We start from the raw sequence: 22,009 nt of genomic DNA on the forward strand, positions 1-22,009 counted from the left end.
AGTTCAATTCTAGTTCAGTTCTAGTTTAGTTCTAGTTCAGTTCTATTTCAGTTCTAGTTCAGTTCTAGTTCAGTTTTAGTTCAGTTCTAGTTCAGTTCTAGTTCAGTTCTAGTTCTAGTTCAGTTCTAGTTCAGTTCTAGTTCAGTTCTAGTTCAGTTCTAGTTCAGTTCTAGTTCAGTTCTAGTTCAGTTCCAGTTCAGTTCTAGTTCAGTTCCAGTTCTAGTTCAGTTCTAGTTCAGTTCTAGTTCAGTTCTAGTTCAGTTCTAGTTCAGTTCTAGTTCAGTTCTAGTTCAGTTCTAGTTCAGTTCTAGTTCAGTTCTAGTTCAGTTCTAGTTCAGTTCTAGTTCAGTTCTAGTTCAGTTCTAGTTCAGTTCAAGTTCAGTTCTAGTTCAGTTCTAGTTCAGTTCAAGTTCAGTGCCCTAGTTCAGTGTTCTAGTTCTAGTATATTATTTTAAATTTAACATACCATCGATCCTTATAGTAGGGCAACCAAACAAAACCCTCCCCCACCCAATATTAAGGTGACCAAACACTCACAATAAATGCATTCATTATTTACTGACTCATTCGCTCTATGCTTTAACAAAATTTAATGAGAAAGCAAACAGACACGCATTCGATGAACAACAACAGCAAAACATTAATAAAAAAAGAGCTTAAACGTTTGATGAAGAAAATTTACTATAAATTGTTGAACACAAATTCAGTCAGTGGCCGGCATTAGAACAACTAACAACGAAGCGGTTAAATTCAAAAGATTAAACTTATAAATGTTTATTTTGTTTTTGTTTAAATAAATCCCAAATGTCTAATTAAATAGTAAAAGATATTTTATAACTTAACAATGTCTAACTTATTAGATTCCGCCATAAATTGGCACCCAGATGATTATGTGTTTTTTCGTAAATGTGGAGAAATTACCATATCACCGGATATACAAAATATCGGCTTTAATTGTTTATTCTGTACGGGTGTATGTTTACAATCCGATATATTTTTGCAACATTTACAAGAACAACATAAGGAACAAGTTTTCAAGTTGTATGAACTGGAAAACTCAAATCTAACGGGTGAAGTTTTTATAACAAATACTACCAATGCAGCAGAGTTAGTGTTAAACATAAGTGCTACAAATTTAAATAATTCTCTGATAACTAACAGTAATGCTATTAGCATTACAAATCAGTTGGCGGCAGAAGAAAATCAAGAAAGTAAAGAAAATTATATAATTTTAAATGGTATGCTAAACATGCCTTCGGTCGACCTCAATTTAGTAAATGATTTGGCAACAAGCGATTTATTAACGCTTACCTCCGCAAATCAAGACTTAGAAAATCTTATTACACTTAATTCCTTGGAAAATCTTGCAAATAACACGAGTAGCAACACTTACAACACCTTGACCAATAGCTGTACGACTACCTTTAGTCTACCCTCTAACTGCAGCACTTCCGCCTCCGTTGTTTCACCGGATGACAATGAATGTGAAATAGGCGATGGCGAAGATAGTGGTATTATGTTGGTGCAAAGTCCCGGCTGTAATAGTAGTGACGATGGGGTTTGTGGTGGTTTTAGCGATTGCATGTCATTTACTGAAGATAGCAGCAGTAAGGTATGTGAACATTTACTTAAAATTCTATAGAAAGTGAAAATATTTGTTAGAATAGACTGTTAGCTGTTAGCTATAGTGTGTGTGTGAGAAGGATTGCCAAGGGCAATTTAAATTGCTAGTTCGGTTCTAGTTCAGTTCTAGTTCATTTCTAGTTCAGTTCTAGTTTAGTTCTAGTTTAGTTCTAGTTCAGTTTTAGTTCAGTTCTAGTTTAGTTCTAGTTCAGTTCTAGTTCAGTTCTAGTTCAGTTCTAGTTCAGTTCTAGTTCAGTTCTAGTTCAGTTCTAGTTCAGTTCTAGTTCAGTTTTACTTCAGTTCTAGTTCAGTTCTAGTTCAGTTCTAACTCAGTTCTAGTTCAGTTCTAGTTCAGTTCTAGTTCAGTTCTAGTTCAGTTCTAGTTCAGTTCTAGTTCAGTTCTAGTTCTAGTTCAGTTCTAGTTCAGTTCTAGTTCAGTTCTAGTTCAGTTCTAGTTCAGTTCTAGTTCAGTTCTAGTTCAGTTCTAGTTCAGTTCTAGTTCAGTTTTAGTTCAGTTCTAGTTCTGTTCTAGTTCAGTTCTAGTTCAGTTCTAGTTCAGTTCTAGTTCAGTTCTAGTTCAGTTCTAGTTCAGTTCTAGTTCAGTTCTAGTTCAGTTCTAGTTCAGTTCTAGTTCAGTTCTAGTTCAGTTCTAGTTCAGTTCTAGTTCAGTTCTAGTTCAGTTCTAGTTCAGTTCTAATTCAGTTCTAGTTCAGTTCTAGTTCAGTTCTAGTTCAGTTCTAGTTCAGTTCTAGTTCAGTTCTAGTTCAGTTCTAGTTCAGTTCTAGTTCAGTTCTAGTTCAGTTCTAGTTCAGTTCTAGTTCAGTTCTAGTTCAGTTCTAGTTCAGTTCTAGTTCAGTTCTAGTTCAGTTCTAGTTCAGTTCTAATTCAGTTCTAGTTCAGTTCTAGTTCAGTTCTAGTTCAGTTCTAGTTCAGTTCTAGTTCAGTTCTAGTTCAGTTCTAGTTCAGTTCTAGTTCAGTTCTAGTTCAGTTCTAGTTAGTTCTAGTTCAGTTCTAGTTCAGTTCTAGTTCAGTTCTAGTTCAGTTCTAGTTCAGTTCTAGTTCAGTTCTAGTTCAGTTCTAGTTCAGTTCTAGTTCAGTTCTAGTTCAGTTCTACTCAGTTCTAGTTCAGTTCTAGTTCAGTTCTAGTTCAGTTCTAGTTCAGTTCTAGTTCAGTTCTAGTTCAGTTCTAGTTCAGTTCTAGTTCAGTTCTAGTTCAGTTCTAGTTCAGTTCTAGTTCAGTTCTAGTTCAGTTCTAGTTCAGTTCTAGTTCAGTTCTAGTTCAGTTCTAGTTCAGTTCTAGTTCAGTTCTAGTTCAGTTCTAGTTCAGTTCTAGTTCAGTTCTAGTTCAGTTCTAGTTCAGTTCTAGTTCAGTTCTAGTTCAGTTCTAGTTCAGTTCTAGTTCAGTTCTAGTTCAGTTCTAGTTCAGTTCTAGTCTAGTTCAGTTCTAGTTCAGTTCTAGTTCAGTTCTAGTTCAGTTCTAGTTCAGTTCTAGTTCAGTTCTAGTTCAGTTCTAGTTCAGTTCTAGTTCAGTTCTAGTTCAGTTCTAGTTCAGTTCTAGTTCAGTTCTAGTTCAGTTCTAGTTCAGTTCTAGTTCAGTTCTAGTTCAGTTCTAGTTCAGTTCTAGTTCAGTTCTAGTTCAGTTCTAGTTCAGTTCTAGTTCAGTTCTAGTTCAGTTCTAGTTCAGTTCTAGTTCAGTTCTAGTTCAGTTCTAGTTCAGTTCTAGTTCAGTTCTAGTTCAGTTCTAGTTCAGTTCTAGTTCAGTTCTAGTTCAGTTCTAGTTCAGTTCTAGTTCAGTTCTAGTTCAGTTCTAGTTCAGTTCTAGTTCAGTTCTAGTTCAGTTCTAGTTCAGTTCTAGTTCAGTTCTAGTTCAGTTCTAGTTCAGTTCTAGTTCAGTTCTAGTTCAGTTCTAGTTCAGTTCAGTTCTAGTTCTGTTCTAGTTCAGTTCTAGTTCAGTTCTAGTTCAGTTCTAGTTCAGTTCTAGTTCTAGTTCAGTTCTAGTTCTAGTTCAGTTCTAGTTCTAGTTCAGTTCTAGTTCAGTTCTAGTTCAGTTCTAGTTCAGTTCTAGTTCAGTTCTAGTTCAAGTTCTAGTTCAGTTCTAGTTCAAGTTCTAGTTCAGTTCAGTTCAGTTCTAGTTCAGTCTAGTTTAGTTCTAGTTCAGTTCTAGTTCAGTTCTAGTTCAGTTCTAGTTCAGTTCTAGTTCAGTTCTAGTTCAGTTCTAGTTCAGTTCTAGTTCAGTTCTAGTTCAGTTCTAGTTCAGTTCTAGTTCAGTTCTAGTTCAGTTCTAGTTCAGTTCTAGTTCAGTTCTAGTTCTAGTTCAGTTCTAGTTCAGTTCTAGTTCAGTTCTACTTCAGTTCTAGTTCAGTTCTAGTTCAGTCAGTTCTAGTTCAGTTCTAGTTCAGTTCTAGTTCAGTTCTAGTTCAGTTCTAGTTCAGTTCTAGTTCAGTTCTAGTTCAGTTCTAGTTCAGTTCTACTTCAGTTCTAGTTCAGTTCTAGTTGAGTTCTAGTTCAGTTCTAGTTCAGTTCTAGTTCAGTTCTAGTTCAGTTCTAGTTCAGTTCTAGTTCAGTTCTAGTTCAGTTCTAGTTCAGTTCTAGTTCAGTTCTAGTTCAGTTCTAGTTCAGTTCTAGTTCAGTTCTAGTTGAGTTCTAGTTCAAGTTCTAGTTCAGTTCTAGTTCAGTTCTAGTTTAGTTCAGTTCAAGTTCTGTTCTAGTTCTGTGTTCTAGTTCAGTTCTAGTTCAATTCTAGTTCAGTTCTAGTTCAGTTCTAATTCTGTTCTTGTTTAGTTCTTGTTCATCTTTCTTCACCAGTCGGTATCCCTTCACCTTTAATCCCATGATATATTTGGTGTTTACTTTGTAGCAAATTGTCTCGTTATCAAATAGAAGGCGTAAATAACAAACTAGAAAATTGCATTTTCAATTCATTTAGTATTTATTATTTATCTTTGAGCGCTTGTTTTACAAACAAAATACACATAGAATAAATGGAATATAAATGAATCGCAGACAAAAGAAATACAAACGTTTTGTCCAGTTGTTTAGATTCTCAAATAATTAGTTTATTTGTAGTCTATTGTTTTGGCAAACAAAAAAAAGTAAAGAAACGACATTGTAAAGTGATGTGAACAGTGTACGATAAAAGTAGGTGGACAAGGGAAACATTAGAGACTTTAAAATGGAAGTTTTGTAAGTTAAAATTAGTAATAAAACGAAGTTTAAAGGAAAAAAAGGAGGCTTTACTGTGTAACAATTGGCAGCATTGTTTATACATATTTGACTTAAAGCAGTGATGTCAATGACATGTAAAATTAATATTAAAAGAAAAACGCTTTAATAGAAGTGTCCTTAAGAAGTGTCCTTCTTTTCAGAAGAGAATTTTCTAATAGAAATCTGTCTCAAAAGAAACTTATCTAAAAGGTTAACAGTCTTCAAAAAAACTTGTCCCTTTACTTTTGTTTTATACTGTTCAAATATTTAAACCTCTTTTGATTAAAAATAGCATTAAATATTGCTATTTATTTTGCATGTGGGAATTTTAAATTGTATTTTGTTTCCTTTAAAGGATATTTTGTTTGAAAGGAGTTTGTATTCGTAGAAAAGGATCTACATAAGTACACGTGTGTATAATATGGCGTACTTTTTTCCTCTTTTCAACTATTTGTGCTCTATTATAGTTCATTCATAAATAATTAAATAATAGAAAAATATACCAACAAACAAAATTACGTAAAAAGATACTGAAGCAAATAATTGTATAGCAATTATATGGGGGAAAATACTTCCTTCTGTAACGGTAACGTCCATATAATAGCGATTCTTCCAAATGATATGGGATTATTTATTAACATTTGTAATACTTTAGATAAAGTTAACTGACATAGAAGTAGTCATCTAACTGGTTATTTAGGGATAGTCATCGTTTATAGTTTTAACAGTTTATCATAGTGTTAGCCTTGGAAGGGTTAAACAACTACATGAAACTACTTTTCATAAAATTGTGATTTATTTAGAATATTGCTTGCAGGGATATACAATTTATGTATATTTTTCTTTTTTTTAACAAAATATTGACATTGTTACACTCAAGGTTGTTTGAAAAAAAACGTTGCTTTTTTTCAAATTTCATACGCTCTGGCAGAGCAGCAAAGAAAACTAAAACATCCATAAAAAATTGAACAAATTATTTTTCTAAACATTTTTATGACAAGTATTAAAATAAACACTAAAATGAAAATAGTGCATAAAATTGCACTCTTAAACATTTCAAACTCATAATCAAATATGTAGTATACATATTTATATACTACATATTTAAAAATAATATTTAAATATTTATTGCGGAGCAAAGGAAAATGTATATAGTTAAAGTCTCTTAATTTATTCAGTTTAGTATCAGATGAAAAAAATAATTAATTGGAATAAATACCCTCCAGGGTATTTTTTAAGGATATTAATTTAAATGTTAAAGGAATTCAGACATTTTGTTTATAACAAAGAATATTAAAGAGGTTTTTGTGTACTTTATTACAAATTTGTTTGTTATCTAAGTAGTTGGCATCACTGAAAATGAGCTAGACTTAAGGGCATAACAGTATGGCATCACTACATGCTTCTATAGATAACTGTAGATTTGAACTAGAACAGAAATAGAACAGAACTAGAACAGAACTAGAACAGAAATAGAACAGAACTAGAACAGAACTAGAACAGAACTAGAACAGAACTAGAACACAACTAGAACAGAACTAGAACAGAATTAGAACAGAACTAGAACAGAACTAGAACAGAACTAGAACAGAACTAGAACAGAACTAGAACAGAACTAGAGCAGAACTAGAACAGAACTAGAACAGAACTAGAACAGAATTAGAACAGAATTAGAACAGAACTAAAACAGAACTAGAACAGAACTAGAACTAAAACAAAACTAGAACAGAACTAGAACAGAACCGAACAAGAACAGAACTAGAACAGAACTAGAACAGAACTAGAACAGAACTAGAACAGATCTAGAACAGAAGTAAAACAGAACTAGAACAGAACTAGAACAGAACTAGAACAGAACTAGAACAGAACTAGAACAGAACTAGAACAGAACTAGAACAGAACTAGAACAGAACTAGAACAGAACTAGAACAGAACTAGAACAGAACTAGAACAGAACTAGAACAGAAACTAGAGACAGAACTAGAACAGAACTAGAACAGAACTAGAACAGAACTAGAACAGAACTAGAACAGAACTAGAACAGAACTAGAACAGAACTAGAACAGAACTAGAACAGAACTAGAACAGAACTAGAACAGAACTAGAACAGAACTAGAACAGAACTAGAACAGAACTAGAACAGAACTAGAACAGAACTAGAACAGAACTAGAACAGAACTAGGAACAGAACTAGAACAGAACTAGAACAGAACTAGAACAGAACCTAGAACAGAACTAGAACAGAACTAGAACAGAACTAGAACAGAACTAGAACAGAACTAGAACAGAACTAGAACAGAACTAGAACAGAACTAGAACAGAACTAGAACAGAACTAGAACAGAACTAGAACAGAACTAGAACAGAACTAGAACAGAACTAGAACAGAACTAGAACAGAACTAGAACAGAACTAGAACAGAACTAGAACAGAACTAGAACAGAACTAGAACAGAACTAGAACAGAACTAGAACAGAACTAGAACAGAACTAGAACAGAACTAGAACAGAACTAGAACAGAACTAGAACAGAACTAGAACAGAACTAGAACAGAACTAGAACAGAACTAGAACAGAACTAGAACAGAACTAGAACAGAACTAGAACAGAACTAGAACAGAACTAGAACAGAACTAGAACAGAACTAGAACAGAACTAGAACAGAACTAGAACAGAACTAGAACAGAACTAGAACAGAACTAGAACAGAACTAGAACAGAACTAGAACAGAACTAGAACAGAACTAGAACAGAACTAGAACAGAACTAGAACAGAACTAGAACAGAACTAGAACAGAACTAGAACAGAACTAGAACAGAACTAGAACAGAACTAGAACAGAACTGAACTAGACAGAACTAGAACAGACTAGACAGAACTAGAACAGAACTAGAACAGAACTAGAACAGAACTATGAACAGAACTAGAACAGAACAGAACTAGACAGAACAGAACTAGAACAGAACTAGAACAGAACTAGAACAGAACTAGAAAAGAACTGGAACAGAACTTGAACAGAACTTGAATTGAAGTTCGTTCGATCCAGAACACATTAATCTGCAGTGTAGTTCATTTCCAAATCCACTGCATTTTTTCGAAAAGCTCTTTTTTTAATATCTTACATTTCAAAATCGTATGTAATGAAAATAATCATATTGATAAAGTCAAATTAAAAAGTATTAACAATATAATTTACACCCTCAATTAAGACAAACAAATGAAATATTTCAAGTGAAAACATTCTACAATTTCAAGTGGTCAGATAAATGATTTCTAATCACCTTTAAAACACAAAAAAAAAAACAAATTTCTCTGATATGAATTTATTAACACTATATTGATTTTTTATGAGGGGCTAGTGTTTTTTTGAGGTGATTAAAATACAATTTCAGTAATTTAAATAAACATTAATTATGTGGAAAACGTAACGTTTCTATTTGGTGACAAAAACAAAGAAAATAGTTCAAGAAATTATGCTCTAGTTAATAAATTACCCACTAATAGTGGAGTTAAACAAAAAACATGCTAATACCTTTTAATTCAGGGGAAGCAAATGTTGAAATAAAGTTTTCTTTTAGGAAGTAGTTGGGTTTTTTTTTGGTAATCAACTAAATTAATTGTTTGTCTGTTTAGTTTGTGTATTATTTGGACTAGACAAATATAAATTAATACAATGGACTTTATTTATTATATTGAAAGTCTATTGTTTACTATCGATTTATTTTAAATGTGGCCATGTTTTGATAAAGTCATTTTTGGGACTTAACGGATCAATACAAGTTAATGAATGGCTAGAAAATTTTATCTAGGGACTTAAAGAATAAATACACATATTGAAATTAATGTTAAAAATATTAAATAAAAAGTCTAGGAGTCTTAAAAATAAATTTTAAAAGTTATTTGGCAAATGTCAAAAAACTGTCAAATAATATCATTCAAAACTTTTTTAAAATTATACTTTTTTCACTCATTCATTCATTAATCTATTAAAAAACTTTATGTTAATTTTCTTTTAAGAATTGTTTGTACTATTTTGTTTCTAAATTCTTTAAAAATTACTCAAAATCCATAAATGTCAATTATATTTTAAATTTTCTACACATTTTATTTAAAAAAAACATTTATAAAACACCTTCAAAATGTTTTCATTTTAATTAATAATTATTTATTTGTTTGCAAAATTTATTTAACAAAATTTTTGTGTTTTTCAAAATATTTATAAATAAATCATAGGAAATCTATATTGCAATGACGTTTTCAAATGAATTTTAAAAAACAAAAATCGAAATGCATTCTATTAGATTTTTGTAGACAAATCTCTCTACTTCTCTGTGGAAATGTAATTATAATTTTATTGCCAAAAATATTTAACAAGTGTTTTCTTTATTTTGTATAAGAAAATTGTAAATTTAATTAAAGGAAATAATTAATTATGTCGAATTAAAATTAATAATTAAAAACGATTGAACAAAGTTAGATTAGAACAGATGTTCAGTAATAAGAATTAAAACGAAATGAAGTAGAACAGAACTAGAACAGAACTAGAATATAACTAGAAAAGCACTAGAACAGAACTAGAACAGAACTAGAACAGAACTAGAACAGAACTAGAACAGAACTAGAACAGAACTAGAACAGAACTAGAACAGAACTAGAACAGAACTAGAACAGAACTAGAACAGAACTAGAACAGAACTAGAACAGAACTAGAACAGAACTAGAACAGAACTAGAACAGAACTAGAACAGAACTAGAACAGAACTAGAACAGAACTAGAACAGAACTAGAACAGAACTAGAACAGAACTAGAACAGAACTAGAACAGAACTAGAACTAGAACAGAACTAGAACAGAACTAGAACAGAACTAGAACAGAACTAGAACAGAACTAGAACAGAACTAGAACAGAACTAGAACAGAACTAGAACTAGAACAGAACTAGAACAGAACTAGAACAGAACTAGAACAGAACTAGAACAGAACTAGAACAGAACTAGAACAGAACTAGAACAGAACTAGAACAGAACTAGAACAGAACTAGAACAGAACTAGAACAGAACTAGAACAGAACTAGAACAGAACTAGAACAGAACTAGAACAGAACTAGAACAGAACTAGAACAGAACTAGAACAGAACTAGAACAGAACTAGAACAGAACTAGAACAGAACTAGAACAGAACTAGAACAGAACTAGAACAGAACTAGAACAGAACTAGAACAGAACTAGAACAGAACTAGAACAGAACTAGAACAGAACTAGAACAGAACTAGAACAGAACTAGAACAGAACTAGAACAGAACTAGAACAGAACTAGAACAGAACTAGAACAGCTAGAACAAAACTAGAACAGATCTAGAACAGAACTAGAACAGAACTAGAAATGAACTGGAGCTTAACTAGTACCAGAAATTTTGTTAAAATTAATTAGCAATCAATCATTGTTTACAATTATATTGTTTGTTTAGATATTCAAAATCTTATTTTGTTAGCGTGTCATATTTTTATTACAATTTCATATCTCGGTTCTACTTAATTGCACTTTTCAGTGAATTTTGAAAACAAATGCAAAGTATAAATAAATTGTTGATTTAATTAATTCGGCATAAAACTCTAATTAATTAGTAATAAAATTATAATGAAAAGTTATTGTTAAAAAACGTGATAATTGTATTTAAATTAACTATTTGCAAAAACAATTCCCTATCTCTGCATAAAACCAACTTTATTGGCAACACTGTGACTAAGTGGGAGAATTTTAATAAGAATTAAAAAAAAAAACATTTAGTTTTAATATATTAAACGATTCTTGTTTAGGAAGGAAAATATAGCAAAGTTTTTTAATTTAACTTAAGACCTTATAGGTATGACTAGATTGGCTGTAAAATGAGATGCAACTGTTAGGAATATTTCAAATAATATTAGAAGCATTATAAAATTTATAATAAATTTATAATAATTTCAAATTTCAACTGCTCTAAACATAAAATTGCCCTAAATATAAAATCAGATATAAAATTTATAACTTTATAATTTATTTACAATTTAATAACTGTGATTTACACACGATATAAAGAATTTTACCAAATTTTTTTATCAGTACAATAAATTCAATATTTAACTAATTTATATTATAAATAGCACGCACCTTCTTATACCGAACTTAATAGTAATTAGTTGTACATATTAAGAATAAGATTTAAAATATTTGTTTAATAATAAGGAATGGTTAACTCTAGGCTTATATTCATAAAATTTAATCAGAGCAACCAATATATAAACGCGTTTTTTCACTGAAGCCGCCATTAAATATAATGTTTTCATACTAAACAATTATTTTGAAATCGATCATTGTGGTTGAAATATAACAATGAGAATATACTGTCATTGTTGACACTGTCATATTTTTTTGTTTATATTGCAACAAGTTTTTTATGGCAATTCGTTTCGATCCCTTTACATTTGCCGTCTATTGTAAGAAAGTGTGTTCACACTATGATAATTTCTTCATAATATCACTTTATCTTAAATAATTGTTTAGATTAGGGTTCTATAAATCGACTTTCGAATAATCGAACAATCGACTTTTTGTCGAAAAAAGTCGAAAAGTCGAAGTCGACTATTTTGTTCCAAAAAAGTCGATAACTCGACTATCGTCTATGAAAAAAGTCGAAAAGTCGACTTTGTAAATAAAAGTTGAAAAAAGTCGAAAAGTCAAAAAAAGTCGGAAAAAGTCGAAAAGTCGAAAAGAGTCGAAAATTTTAAAAATGTGGAAAAGAGGTCAAAAACTCTAAAATAGTCGGAAAAACTCGAAAAATGTAAAAAAAATAGTCGAAAAAAAGTCGAAATAAATCGAAAATAGTCAAAAAAGTCGTAAAAAATCAAAAAGTCGAAAAAAGTCGAAAAGTCGGAAAAAGTCGAAAAGTCGAAAAAAGTCGAAAAGAGTCGAAAATTTTAAAAATGTGGAAAAGAGGTCAAAAACTCTAAAATAGTCGGAAAAACTCGAAAAATGTAAAAAAATAGTCGAAAAAAAGTCGAAATAAATCGAAAATAGTCAAAAAGTCGTAAAAAATCAAAAAGTCGGAAAAAGGCGAAAAGTCGAAAAGTCGAAAAGTCGACCATTTATAAAATACTAAAAGTCGAAAAGTCTAAAAGTCGACTTTTAAATAAATGAAAAAGGTCGAAAAGTCGAAAAATCGACTTTTCATAAAATGGAAAAAGTCAAAAGGTCGAAAAGTCGACTTTTAACTAAATGCAAAAAGTCGAAAAGTCGACTTTTCGTTTCAACTAAAAAATCAAAAAGTCGAAAAGTCGGAAAAAGTCGAAAAAGGCGAAAAGTCGGAAAAAGTCGAAAAGTCGACCATTTATAAAATACTAAAAGTCGAAAAGTCTAAAAGTCGACATTTAAATAAATGAAAAAGGTCGAAAAGTCGAAAAATCGACTTTTCATAAAATGGAAAAAGTCGAAAGGTCGAAAAGTCGACTTTTAACTAAATGCAAAAATCAGATAAAAAATTTATAACTTTATAATTTATTTACAATTTAATAACTGTGATTTACACACGATATAAAGAATTTTATCAAAATTTTGTAATCAGTACAATAAATTCAATATTTAACTAATTTATATTATAAATAGCACGCACCTTCTTATACCGAACTTAATAGTAATTAGTTGTACATATTAAGAATAAGATTTAAAATATTTGTTTAATAATAAGGAATGGTTAAGTTTAGGCCTATATTCATAAAATTTAATCAGAGCAACTAATATATAAATACGGGTTTTCACTGAAGCCGCCATTAAATATAATGTTTTCATACTAAACAATTATTTTGAAATCGATCATTGTTGTTGAAATATAACAATGAGAATATACTGTCATTGTTGACACTGTCATATATATTTTTTTTTTTTATATTGCAACAAGTTTTTTTATGGCAATTCTTTTCGATCCCTTTACATTTGCCGTCTATTGTAAGAAAGTGTGTTCACACTATGATAATTTCTTCATAATATCACTTTATCGTAAATAATTGTTTAGATTAGGGTTCTATAAATCGACTTTCGAATAATCGAACAATCGACTTTTTGTCGAAAAAAGTCGAAAAGTCGAAGTCGACTATTTTGTTCCAAAAAAGTCGATAACTCGACTATCGTCTATGAAAAAGGTCGAAAAGTCGACTTTGTAAATAAAAGTCGAAAAAAGTCGAAAAGTCAAAAAAAGTCGAAAAGTCAAAAAAAGTCGAAAAGTCGGAAAAAGTCGAAAAAAGTCGAAAAGAGTCGAAAATTTTAAAAAAGTGGAAAAGAGGTCAAAAACTCTAAAATAGTCGGAAAAACTCGAAAAATGTAAAAAAATAGTCGAAAAAAAGTCGAAATAAATCGAAAATAGTCAAAAAGTCGTAAAAAATCAAAAAGTCGAAAAGTCGAAAAAAAGTCGATAACTCGACTATCGTCTATGAAAAAAGTCGAAAAGTCGACTTTGTAAATAAAAGTCGAAAAAAGTCGAAAAGTCAAAAAAAGTCGAAAAGTCGGAAAAAGTCGAAAAGTCGAAAAAATTCGAAAAGTCGAAAAGAGTCGAAAATTTTAAAAAAGTGGAAAAGAGGTCAAAAACTCTAAAATAGTCGGAAAAACTCGAAAAATGTAAAAAAATAGTCGAAAATAGTCGAAAAAAAGTCGAAATAAATCGAAAATAGTCAAAAAGTCGTAAAAAATCAAAAAGTCGGAAAAAGTCGAAAAAGGCGAAAAGTCGAAAAGTCGGAAAAAGTCGAAAAGTCGACCATTTATAAAATACTAAAAGTCGAAAAGTCTAAAAGTCGACTTTTAAATAAATGAAAAAGGTCGAAAAGTCGAAAAATCGACTTTTCATAAAATGGAAAAAGTCGAAAGGTCGAAAAGTCGACTTTTAACTAAATGCAAAAAGTCGAAAAGTCGACTTTTCGTTTCAACTAAAAAATCAAAAAGTCGAAAAAGGCGAAAAGTCGGAAAAAGTCGAAAAGTCGACCATTTATAAAATACTAAAAGTCGAAAAGTCTAAAAGTCGACTTTTAAATAAATGAAAAAGGTCGAAAAGTCGAAAAATCGACTTTTCATAAAATGGAAAAAGTCGAAAAGTCGACTTTTAACTAAATGCAAAAAGTCGAAAAGTCGACTTTTCGTTTCAACTATAGAACCCTACTTTAGATTCTATCAGTAAAGAGTCTTCTAAGGCAATATTCTATTGGAACATTTTCTTCTTAAGACAGTTTTCAGTTAGAAAAGTGTCTTCTTTAGACAATGTTCTTAGAAAAGTTTTCAGAGCCTTCTTAAGATATTTTTCTATTAAAAAAGTTTTCCATCTGCAAAATTATCTATCTGCCCAAAATATTTTGTAAAATAATGTCACACTACCAGTGTAAACATTATTGTCTTATAAATTAGTCTCACTACGTGTAGACGCACGTAATCAAACATTTATTTCGTCAGCATAAATAACAAAAATTGTAGATGAATGAATGAATTATTTGTAGTAGCAATTATATTACAGTTTTTTGTTGTATATTTTCATTATTGTTTAGTACATTTATTAGGCGTGTCAAAAAGTCTTCTAGGAATGCCAATGCCCGCATTTATTTCTTTATTTACAAAACAAATACAATTTTCTTGCCGGTCGTAATAATTATTTATATTTGTAAAACAGTAATTTGTTAACAAGCATCACATCTTCATTATTATTATTATCAAGAGTTTTATATCTAAAGGGTGTGTCAGAAAGAGTGTTTCTAGAGGAACAATTTCTAGAGTAACGTTTAAAGGTTACTTAAGGGAAATTGTCAAAAGCAGACACTTATTCATAGAAAGTTCTTTAAATAAGAAATTTTTTTTGCTCAAGAAGATATTTTTCTATAGAAAACTGTTTAGAAAAGACATTTTTCTATAGAAAACTGTTTAGAAATGGCTTTTTCTATTGTTTAAAAAACACATTTTCTATAGGGAATTGTTTAGAATAGAAAACTGTTTAGAACATAATTTTTTCTATAGTAAACTTTTAAGAAAACATATTTCCTATAGTAACCGGTTTAGAATAGACATTTTCTATAAAAAACTGTTTAAGCCCCCTTCACACGAGCACACAAGTAATATGATCTGTCAAAACTTTGTGTAGAAGAGAACGGATGGGATCGTCTAAACGCAATTTGTAATGAAATCATCACACATTGAGAGAAAAACAGGACGAAAAGTTTGACAGTCGTAGGGCTCTCTTTATTGTTTGAAATTATTAAAAAAACAAGCAAGTCGCATTAGATCAGGGATGTATTTTTATGTAAACACATACAAAAAAAGTGAAACAGCTGTTTCCATCTTACTTTGTTATTGTTTTATACCAATCGTGTAAACACAAAAAATATAAATCATACGACTTTTATTCACTTTTTTGTCATACGGATGGAATTTCATTTTACTTCTTCATTAGACTTGTCGTACGTAAAGTATGATCGTCTGAAGGGCCCTTTAGAAAAGGCATTTTTCTATAGATAACTTTTAAGAAAACATATTTCCTATAGAAAACTGTTCAAAATAGACATTTACTATAGAAACTGTTTAGAAAAGAAATTTTTCTATAGAAAAAATGTTAAATACAAAATTTTCTATAGAAAGATGTGTGAAAAAGAAATTTTTCTATACAAAAATATCTAAAGAAGACTATTTTCTATAGGAAATAGATTAATGGCTACACTTGTATAGAGAATAGTTTAAAGAAGGACCTTCTCAATAGGAAACTAACTGAGGAAGACACTTTTCTATAGAAAACTCTCTATAGAAGACACATTCATATAGAAAACATTGTAAGGAAGATACTTTTCTTTAGAAAATTGTTTAATTTTTCTATAGAAACCTATATATAGAACACACACCTATAGGAAATATGCTAAGGAAGAGACTTCTATAGAAAACTGTTTAATGAATACACTTTTCTATTGAAAACTGTCTATAGATGACAGATTCCTATAGAAAACATTGTAATGAGGACACTTTTCTATAGAAAACTCTTTAAAGAAGACACATTTCTATAGAAAACTTGCTAAGAAAGACATTTCTTTAGAAAACTGTTTAAAGAAGTTACTTTTCTATGGAAGACTCAATCTAAAGAAGAAAATTAAAGTTTACATCTCTTTAGCAACACACCCTTTAATGTTTACGCCTATAGTTATTTTGTTGACATTATCATCTAAATCATCGTCATCGTCACTTTACTAAAGTGACTGACTAGTGAAATTTTCTCATAATCAATTGTTATTTGTTGTTTTGACATTCTATTAGAGGAGACCCCCCCCCCCCTCTAGACAAGTTCTTGGGTTTTGTTTATAAAGTATAAAAAACATAAAATATTAGTTTTTTATTGTTTTTAATGTTACTGCCTTGTAATTGCAAATGTTTCAATTAAATTTTTATGTTTTTTTACTGCAATTAATTTAAAATATAACAATTTATGATTAATTTTTAATGGGGTTTTTATAAAGCTAATAAGGCAGAGGACTAACAAGAAATTTCTTCAGAAATATAAGAATTAATTTAAATTAAAAAAAAATCAAATTAAACACTTAATAATGATTCTCCTTATAATCTTTATATTTCCAGTCAAGCCCCACTTACCATCAAACTTGCTCTATTACTTTACCCGACTATATAAACCAACCCCTGGAACCCGATAAACTTACTGATATAAAATCTTCAAAATCCCTTAAAGGAAAATATTTGAAAACGGTAAAAATTTACAAATTTATATTCTCCTCTCTCTCTCTCTCTTTCATAAGTTAATTTAACAGTTCTCTTTTAAATTGATTTCCTGCTAGCCTGCCATGCTTAAAGCTTTAAATAATAAAGACTTGATTGTGTATCTCCTAGAAGCCTATAGAAAAAATGAAAAACTTTGGAATCCCAAACATAAGGATTACAAATATAATGCTCATCGCACTATGTATAGTGAACTCTCACAGCCTTTATTACATGAAATGAAATACTCATTAACGGGAGAGGAAATTTTTGGTATAATTAATGAATTAAGAGGACGTTATCGTCGGGAATTACATAAATTCGAGACCCGTAAGGGTAAACACAAGACACGTTTATGGTATTTTGATAAAATGGATTTTCTAAGGCAAACTATAGAAGAAAAGAGGAAAGAACGTAATAAAGATAAGGAAATCGAGGCAGAGGAAAGTGAAGAGCTAACTAATCGTCAAGTTTTAAGTTCCCTATTAGATCTATATAGACATTATGAGTCGCTGTGGAATCCCCTTGATAAGGAGTATGATAATTGTAATAAAACAACGATATTTGAGGAAATCTCTGAACAATTAAAAGAGAATATTAAGGTTGTTATGTCGACAGAGGAGTGTAAGAATGAAATACAAAAGTTATGCATAAGATATCGCAAGGAGTTGAGAATATTATATAAACTAAAGGGTTTGTATTTGCCTAAGCTATGGTGTTTTGATGAAATGGAATTCCTAAGACCCAAAATGGAGGAAAAAATAATAAAGAATTTAAAAAAGGTAAGGATTTAAGGAAATAATAATGAATAACGATATCTGACTGAAAAATAAGTCTCTTTTAAAATAAAATAGTTTTCTGATAGAGGACTATCGAAGAAGTCACTAATCTAATAAAAAATAGTCTAAAGGATACTATTTTTCTAATCGAACCGAAGATACTTTTCTAATAGAAAACTATATAAAGAAGAGTCATTTCTAATAGAAAAATGTATAAAGAAGATATATTTCTAATAGAAAAACTGACAGAAAACTGTTTTAAGAAGACACTTTTCTAATAGAAAACTGTCAAAAGAAGACATTCTACTAATAGAAAAACTGATAGACACTTATCTAAAAGAAAACTATCTTAAGAAGACACTTTCCTGATAGAAAATAGTTTTAAGCAGACACTTATCTAATAAAGAAGATAATTTTCTAATATTAAACTATCTAAGAAGACTCTTTTCTAATACAAAACATTCTAAAGAAGAGTGACACTTTTCTGATAATGAAATATGTAAAGAAGACACTTTTGTAGAAATCCATAAAATTTTCATTGTCTAATTTTCAGGTAGCTCATCCTTCTTCTAATCCCCTTAGACAACGACAAGCTTTCCTCAAAGCCTCTGACATAAACTTTGATAATTTGGAACAACAACTACAGTTTATTGAAATATATCGTTCCTTTAACTCTCTCTGGGATGTAGATCATCCCGATTATAGATCATCGAATTATCGTAAAAAAGCTTTAAATGAAATGCTAGAAAAAGTCAATTTAAACCTCAAACCGGAAAAACTATATAAACTGGAGCAACTAGAAAAAACCCTTTACCTTTTGCGTAAAGAGTTTTCGCGAGAAAAACTTAAAAGATTAAAGGAAAATCCTCTAAAAGATAAGGAGCAAACATGCGGCATGTCCTTTGTATTATATGAAAAATTGGCACAATTTTTGGCCATTAATTTAGGACCTTTTCGCTGTAACAATTGCCAACTTATAGTGAAAACGTATGATCAGTATAAAATACATAAATCCAAACATGAAGGTACTTTACCTTTTATCTGTACTTTGTGTGGTAAGGGTTTTCAAATGCCTGGTAATCTTACCATACATATAAGAAGACATAGACATGATTTTCCTTATTCCTGTGAAATTTGTAAGAAATCATTTGCCACTTCCACCGAGGTCAATATACACAAGCGTTCACATACCGGCGAAAGACCCTATAAGTGTGAATGGTGTGAGAAAACTTTTAAAACCTGGTCTTTTTACGATCTCCATAGACGTACGACTCATCTCAATCAATCGAATTTTCATTGTCCGATTTGTGATAAGGCCTTCTATGAACGTAATCGTTTTACGGATCATATGAATGTTCATCTAAATATACGTAAACATCCGTGTGATGAGTGTGGCAAGAGTTTTACTACTTTGGGAAATTTGAAGAAACATTTGGATTTACATGCTAAGGTCAAGAAGTATAAGTGTCAACCGTGTGGCAAAAGATTTGCACAATTTGCCAGTTTGCGATGGCATCGGAAAACGCAACATGAACAGTGAAGGCTGTAAAGGAAAACTGGAATTTTAAAGAAAATTAAGCAGTTAATAAGAGTCATTGATTAAAAAACTACCAGCCAGAGATTCAATGAACATTTTTTAAAAATAATTAACTTTATTAACAATTTTAAAGAAATTTTGTTAAAAATTTAGTTTTACTTTAAGAAAATTATTGAAATTGTTTCTAATAAAGTGAATAGTGAAATTTATCAAATATCATTTAATAAATTGAAGAAATGTCTAGATATTTATTGTTTTTTTTTTATTGAAATCTTTTTAATACTAGCCACTAAAATATTGAATATTTAGTTTATGTTTAATCTAAACTAAAAAAGTATTATTAATTTTAATTAATTTAAGTTTTTATAAAAGTATTATTTTATATTTATTCTTAATTGTACTTAATTTATAACTAAATGTTGTTAAAATCTTAAAATCAAATAAATGTGTGAAAAAAAATAAAACTGTAAAACTTGGAAGAAACTTTTCGAATAGAAAACTGACTATAGAAGACTGTTTTTTATCGAAACCTAACTAAACACATCTTTTTGTAGAAAACTGTCTAAAGAATACCTTAATAATAACAAATCGTCTAAAGAAGATATTTCTCCAATAGAAAACTGTCAAAAGAATACACTTTTCTAATAGAACATTGCCTAAAGAAGACACTTTTCGGATAATTAACTGAAGATACTTTTGTAATAAAAAACTTTATAAAGAATATATTTTTCATATAAAAAACTTTCTAGAGAAGTCGATTTTTTAATGGAAACTGGCCTAAACAGTACGCCTTTATAATAGCAAACTTTCTTTTTTAATAGACGCTTTTAAGAAGAAACCCTTCTAAAGAGGACACATTTCTAATAGAAAACTTTCTAAAGAAGATGTTTTTCTGTAAGAAAACCTTCAAATGAAGAAACTTTTCTAATAAAAAAGAACATATTAAAGAAAATACTTTTCGAATATAAAACTATCTAAAGATGCCACTTTTCTTATAGAAAACTGTCTAAAGAAGAGTCTTTACTAATTGAAATCTGAATAAAGAAGAGACTTTTCTGATATCAAACGTTCTAAGAAGACACTTTTCTATTCAAAAATATTATAAAAATATGCTTTTTTAATAGGAAGACACTATTCTGATAGAAAACTTTCTTAAGATGTCGTTTTTCTGAAATAAATCCTGTCGAAAGAAGATACTTTTGTAATAAATATAGAAGATACTTTTGTATAAATATACAATTTTGCCTATAATCTAGTCTATATGTTAGTTTATAGTCCAGTCTATAGTTTAGTCGGGATTTTATTTAAAAAATTTTACATATTTAGTTACACATTTATTAGGGTTCTATAGTTGAAACGAAAAGTCGACTTTTCGACTTTTTGCATTTAGTTAATAGTCGACTTTTCGACCTTTCGACTTTTTCCATTTTATGAAAAGTCGACTTTTCGACCTTTTTCATTTATTTAAAAGTCGACTTTTAGACTTTTCGACTTTTAGTATTTTATAAATGGTCGACTTTTCGACTTTTTCCGACTTTCCGACTTTTTCGACTTTTTTCGACCTTTTTCGACTTTTTCCGACTTTTCGACTTTTTCCGACTTTTCGACTATTTCCGACTTTTTGATTTTTTACGACTTTTTGACTATTTTCGATTTATTTCGACTTTTTTTCGACTATTTTTGTTACTTTTTTCGAGTTTTTCCGACTATTTTAGAGTTTTTGACCTCTTTTCCACTTTTTTAAAATTTTCGACTTTTTCCGACTTTTCGACTTTTTTCGACTTTTTTTCGACTTTCCGATTTTTTGACTTTTCGAATTTTTTCGACTTTTATTTACAAAGTCGACTTTTCGACTTTTTTCATAGACGATAGTCGAGTTATCGACTTTTTTGGAACAAAATAGTCGACTTCGACTTTTCGACTTTTTTCGACAAAAAGTCGATTGTTCGATTATTCGAAAGTCGATTTATAGAACCCTAACATTTATATAAAAATAATTCCATAAAATTTCTATTTAATAGTTTATTAATATGGCAACTCTAGTTTGTTTCAATGGCCGTTATTTTAAAAGTAAAGATATAAAAGATATATTTTGTAAATAAAATCTAAAAGTAATTTAAATAAAAATTTATATTATATAATTTCTTTTTTATTTAACGCATATTTATCCTTCTCTTAGTTAAGTTTATATTGAATTTCTTTATTTTTTTTACAAATTTTACAAACTTTTTTCATCAACTACTACCACTTTTTGCTGCTACTCTTTTTTGCAACTACTCCCATCTGCTGCTGTATTCGCTGCTACAACGCTACGGCAGCGTCAACATGATGGTAACAAAATACATTGCTGCTTGACAGACCAGTACATCAAACATATGTATTTTAAATGGGGTGGCAGTTTGATAAGTTTTCTGCCGACTGCGAAAGAAATTCTGCTACGACGAGGCAACTCTACAAAGTAGTTTCAGTTGGTAACTCTTTTCAGTATAGAGAATTTTTCAGTGCTGTGAAGTTGTGTTCGCTAAGAAAAATCAAGTGAAAAAATTTTTAAATTAAAATTTAAATTAATAAAATAGCAAATTTTTAAAAGAATTTAAGCAAAAAATATAAATAATAATATAAACTTTGCAATAAATAACATATATATAAAGAAAATATAAAAATCTTTATGAAATTTGAGTTTAACCAAAGAAGTCTCAGCTAATTGGGAACAAAGCCCCAGAAAAATTTGAACAAAGTGAAAAAATTCCAGTTTTTTTTAGAAGAAAAACCAGTTTCCCAATAGCTACGCCTTAAAAACTAATTAAAGGAGAAACTTTATTCTTTATAAAAAATACAAAAAATCAATTTTATTATTCATCTAAAAAAAAATCAATAATGTCTGTGCCAAAAAATAACTTGAAAAAATTAATAACTATAAAAAATAGCTGTGGGCGTTATTTAACATCATTCCATAATGGATTTCTTCATCATCATTATTATCAAAAACATGGTTTTAAAACAGAGGAGCGCAAGATTGCCATTACATAGCACGCGTGATAGGGTAAGAAAATTCTGCTGACGCAAAGTTGATACACATACACTATAGGCTTAATTCTTCTTCTTTTTATAATGA

The 22,009-nt window shown here is 29.7% G+C and overlaps 1 protein-coding gene across 1 annotated transcript; it reads left to right on the forward strand.

Annotated features, from left to right (window-relative positions):
* The first annotated feature begins 705 nt into the window (after positions 1-705).
* LOC119607641 lies at positions 706-19,344 on the forward strand. The gene is made up of 4 exons (XM_037961638.1): positions 706-1,612; positions 16,444-16,569; positions 16,659-17,360; positions 17,911-19,344. Exons 1-4 carry the CDS (start codon positions 845-847, stop codon positions 18,895-18,897), a joined length of 2,583 nt encoding a protein of 860 aa, XP_037817566.1. The 5' UTR covers positions 706-844; the 3' UTR covers positions 18,898-19,344.
* Positions 19,345-22,009: the final 2,665 nt, after the last annotated feature.

The sequence above is a fragment of the Lucilia sericata genome, unplaced genomic scaffold (assembly GCF_015586225.1).
Source record: "Lucilia sericata isolate MDLA Ls3-8-SP2 unplaced genomic scaffold, ASM1558622v1 Contig000721F_arrow, whole genome shotgun sequence".
Lineage (NCBI taxonomy): Eukaryota > Metazoa > Arthropoda > Insecta > Diptera > Calliphoridae > Lucilia > Lucilia sericata.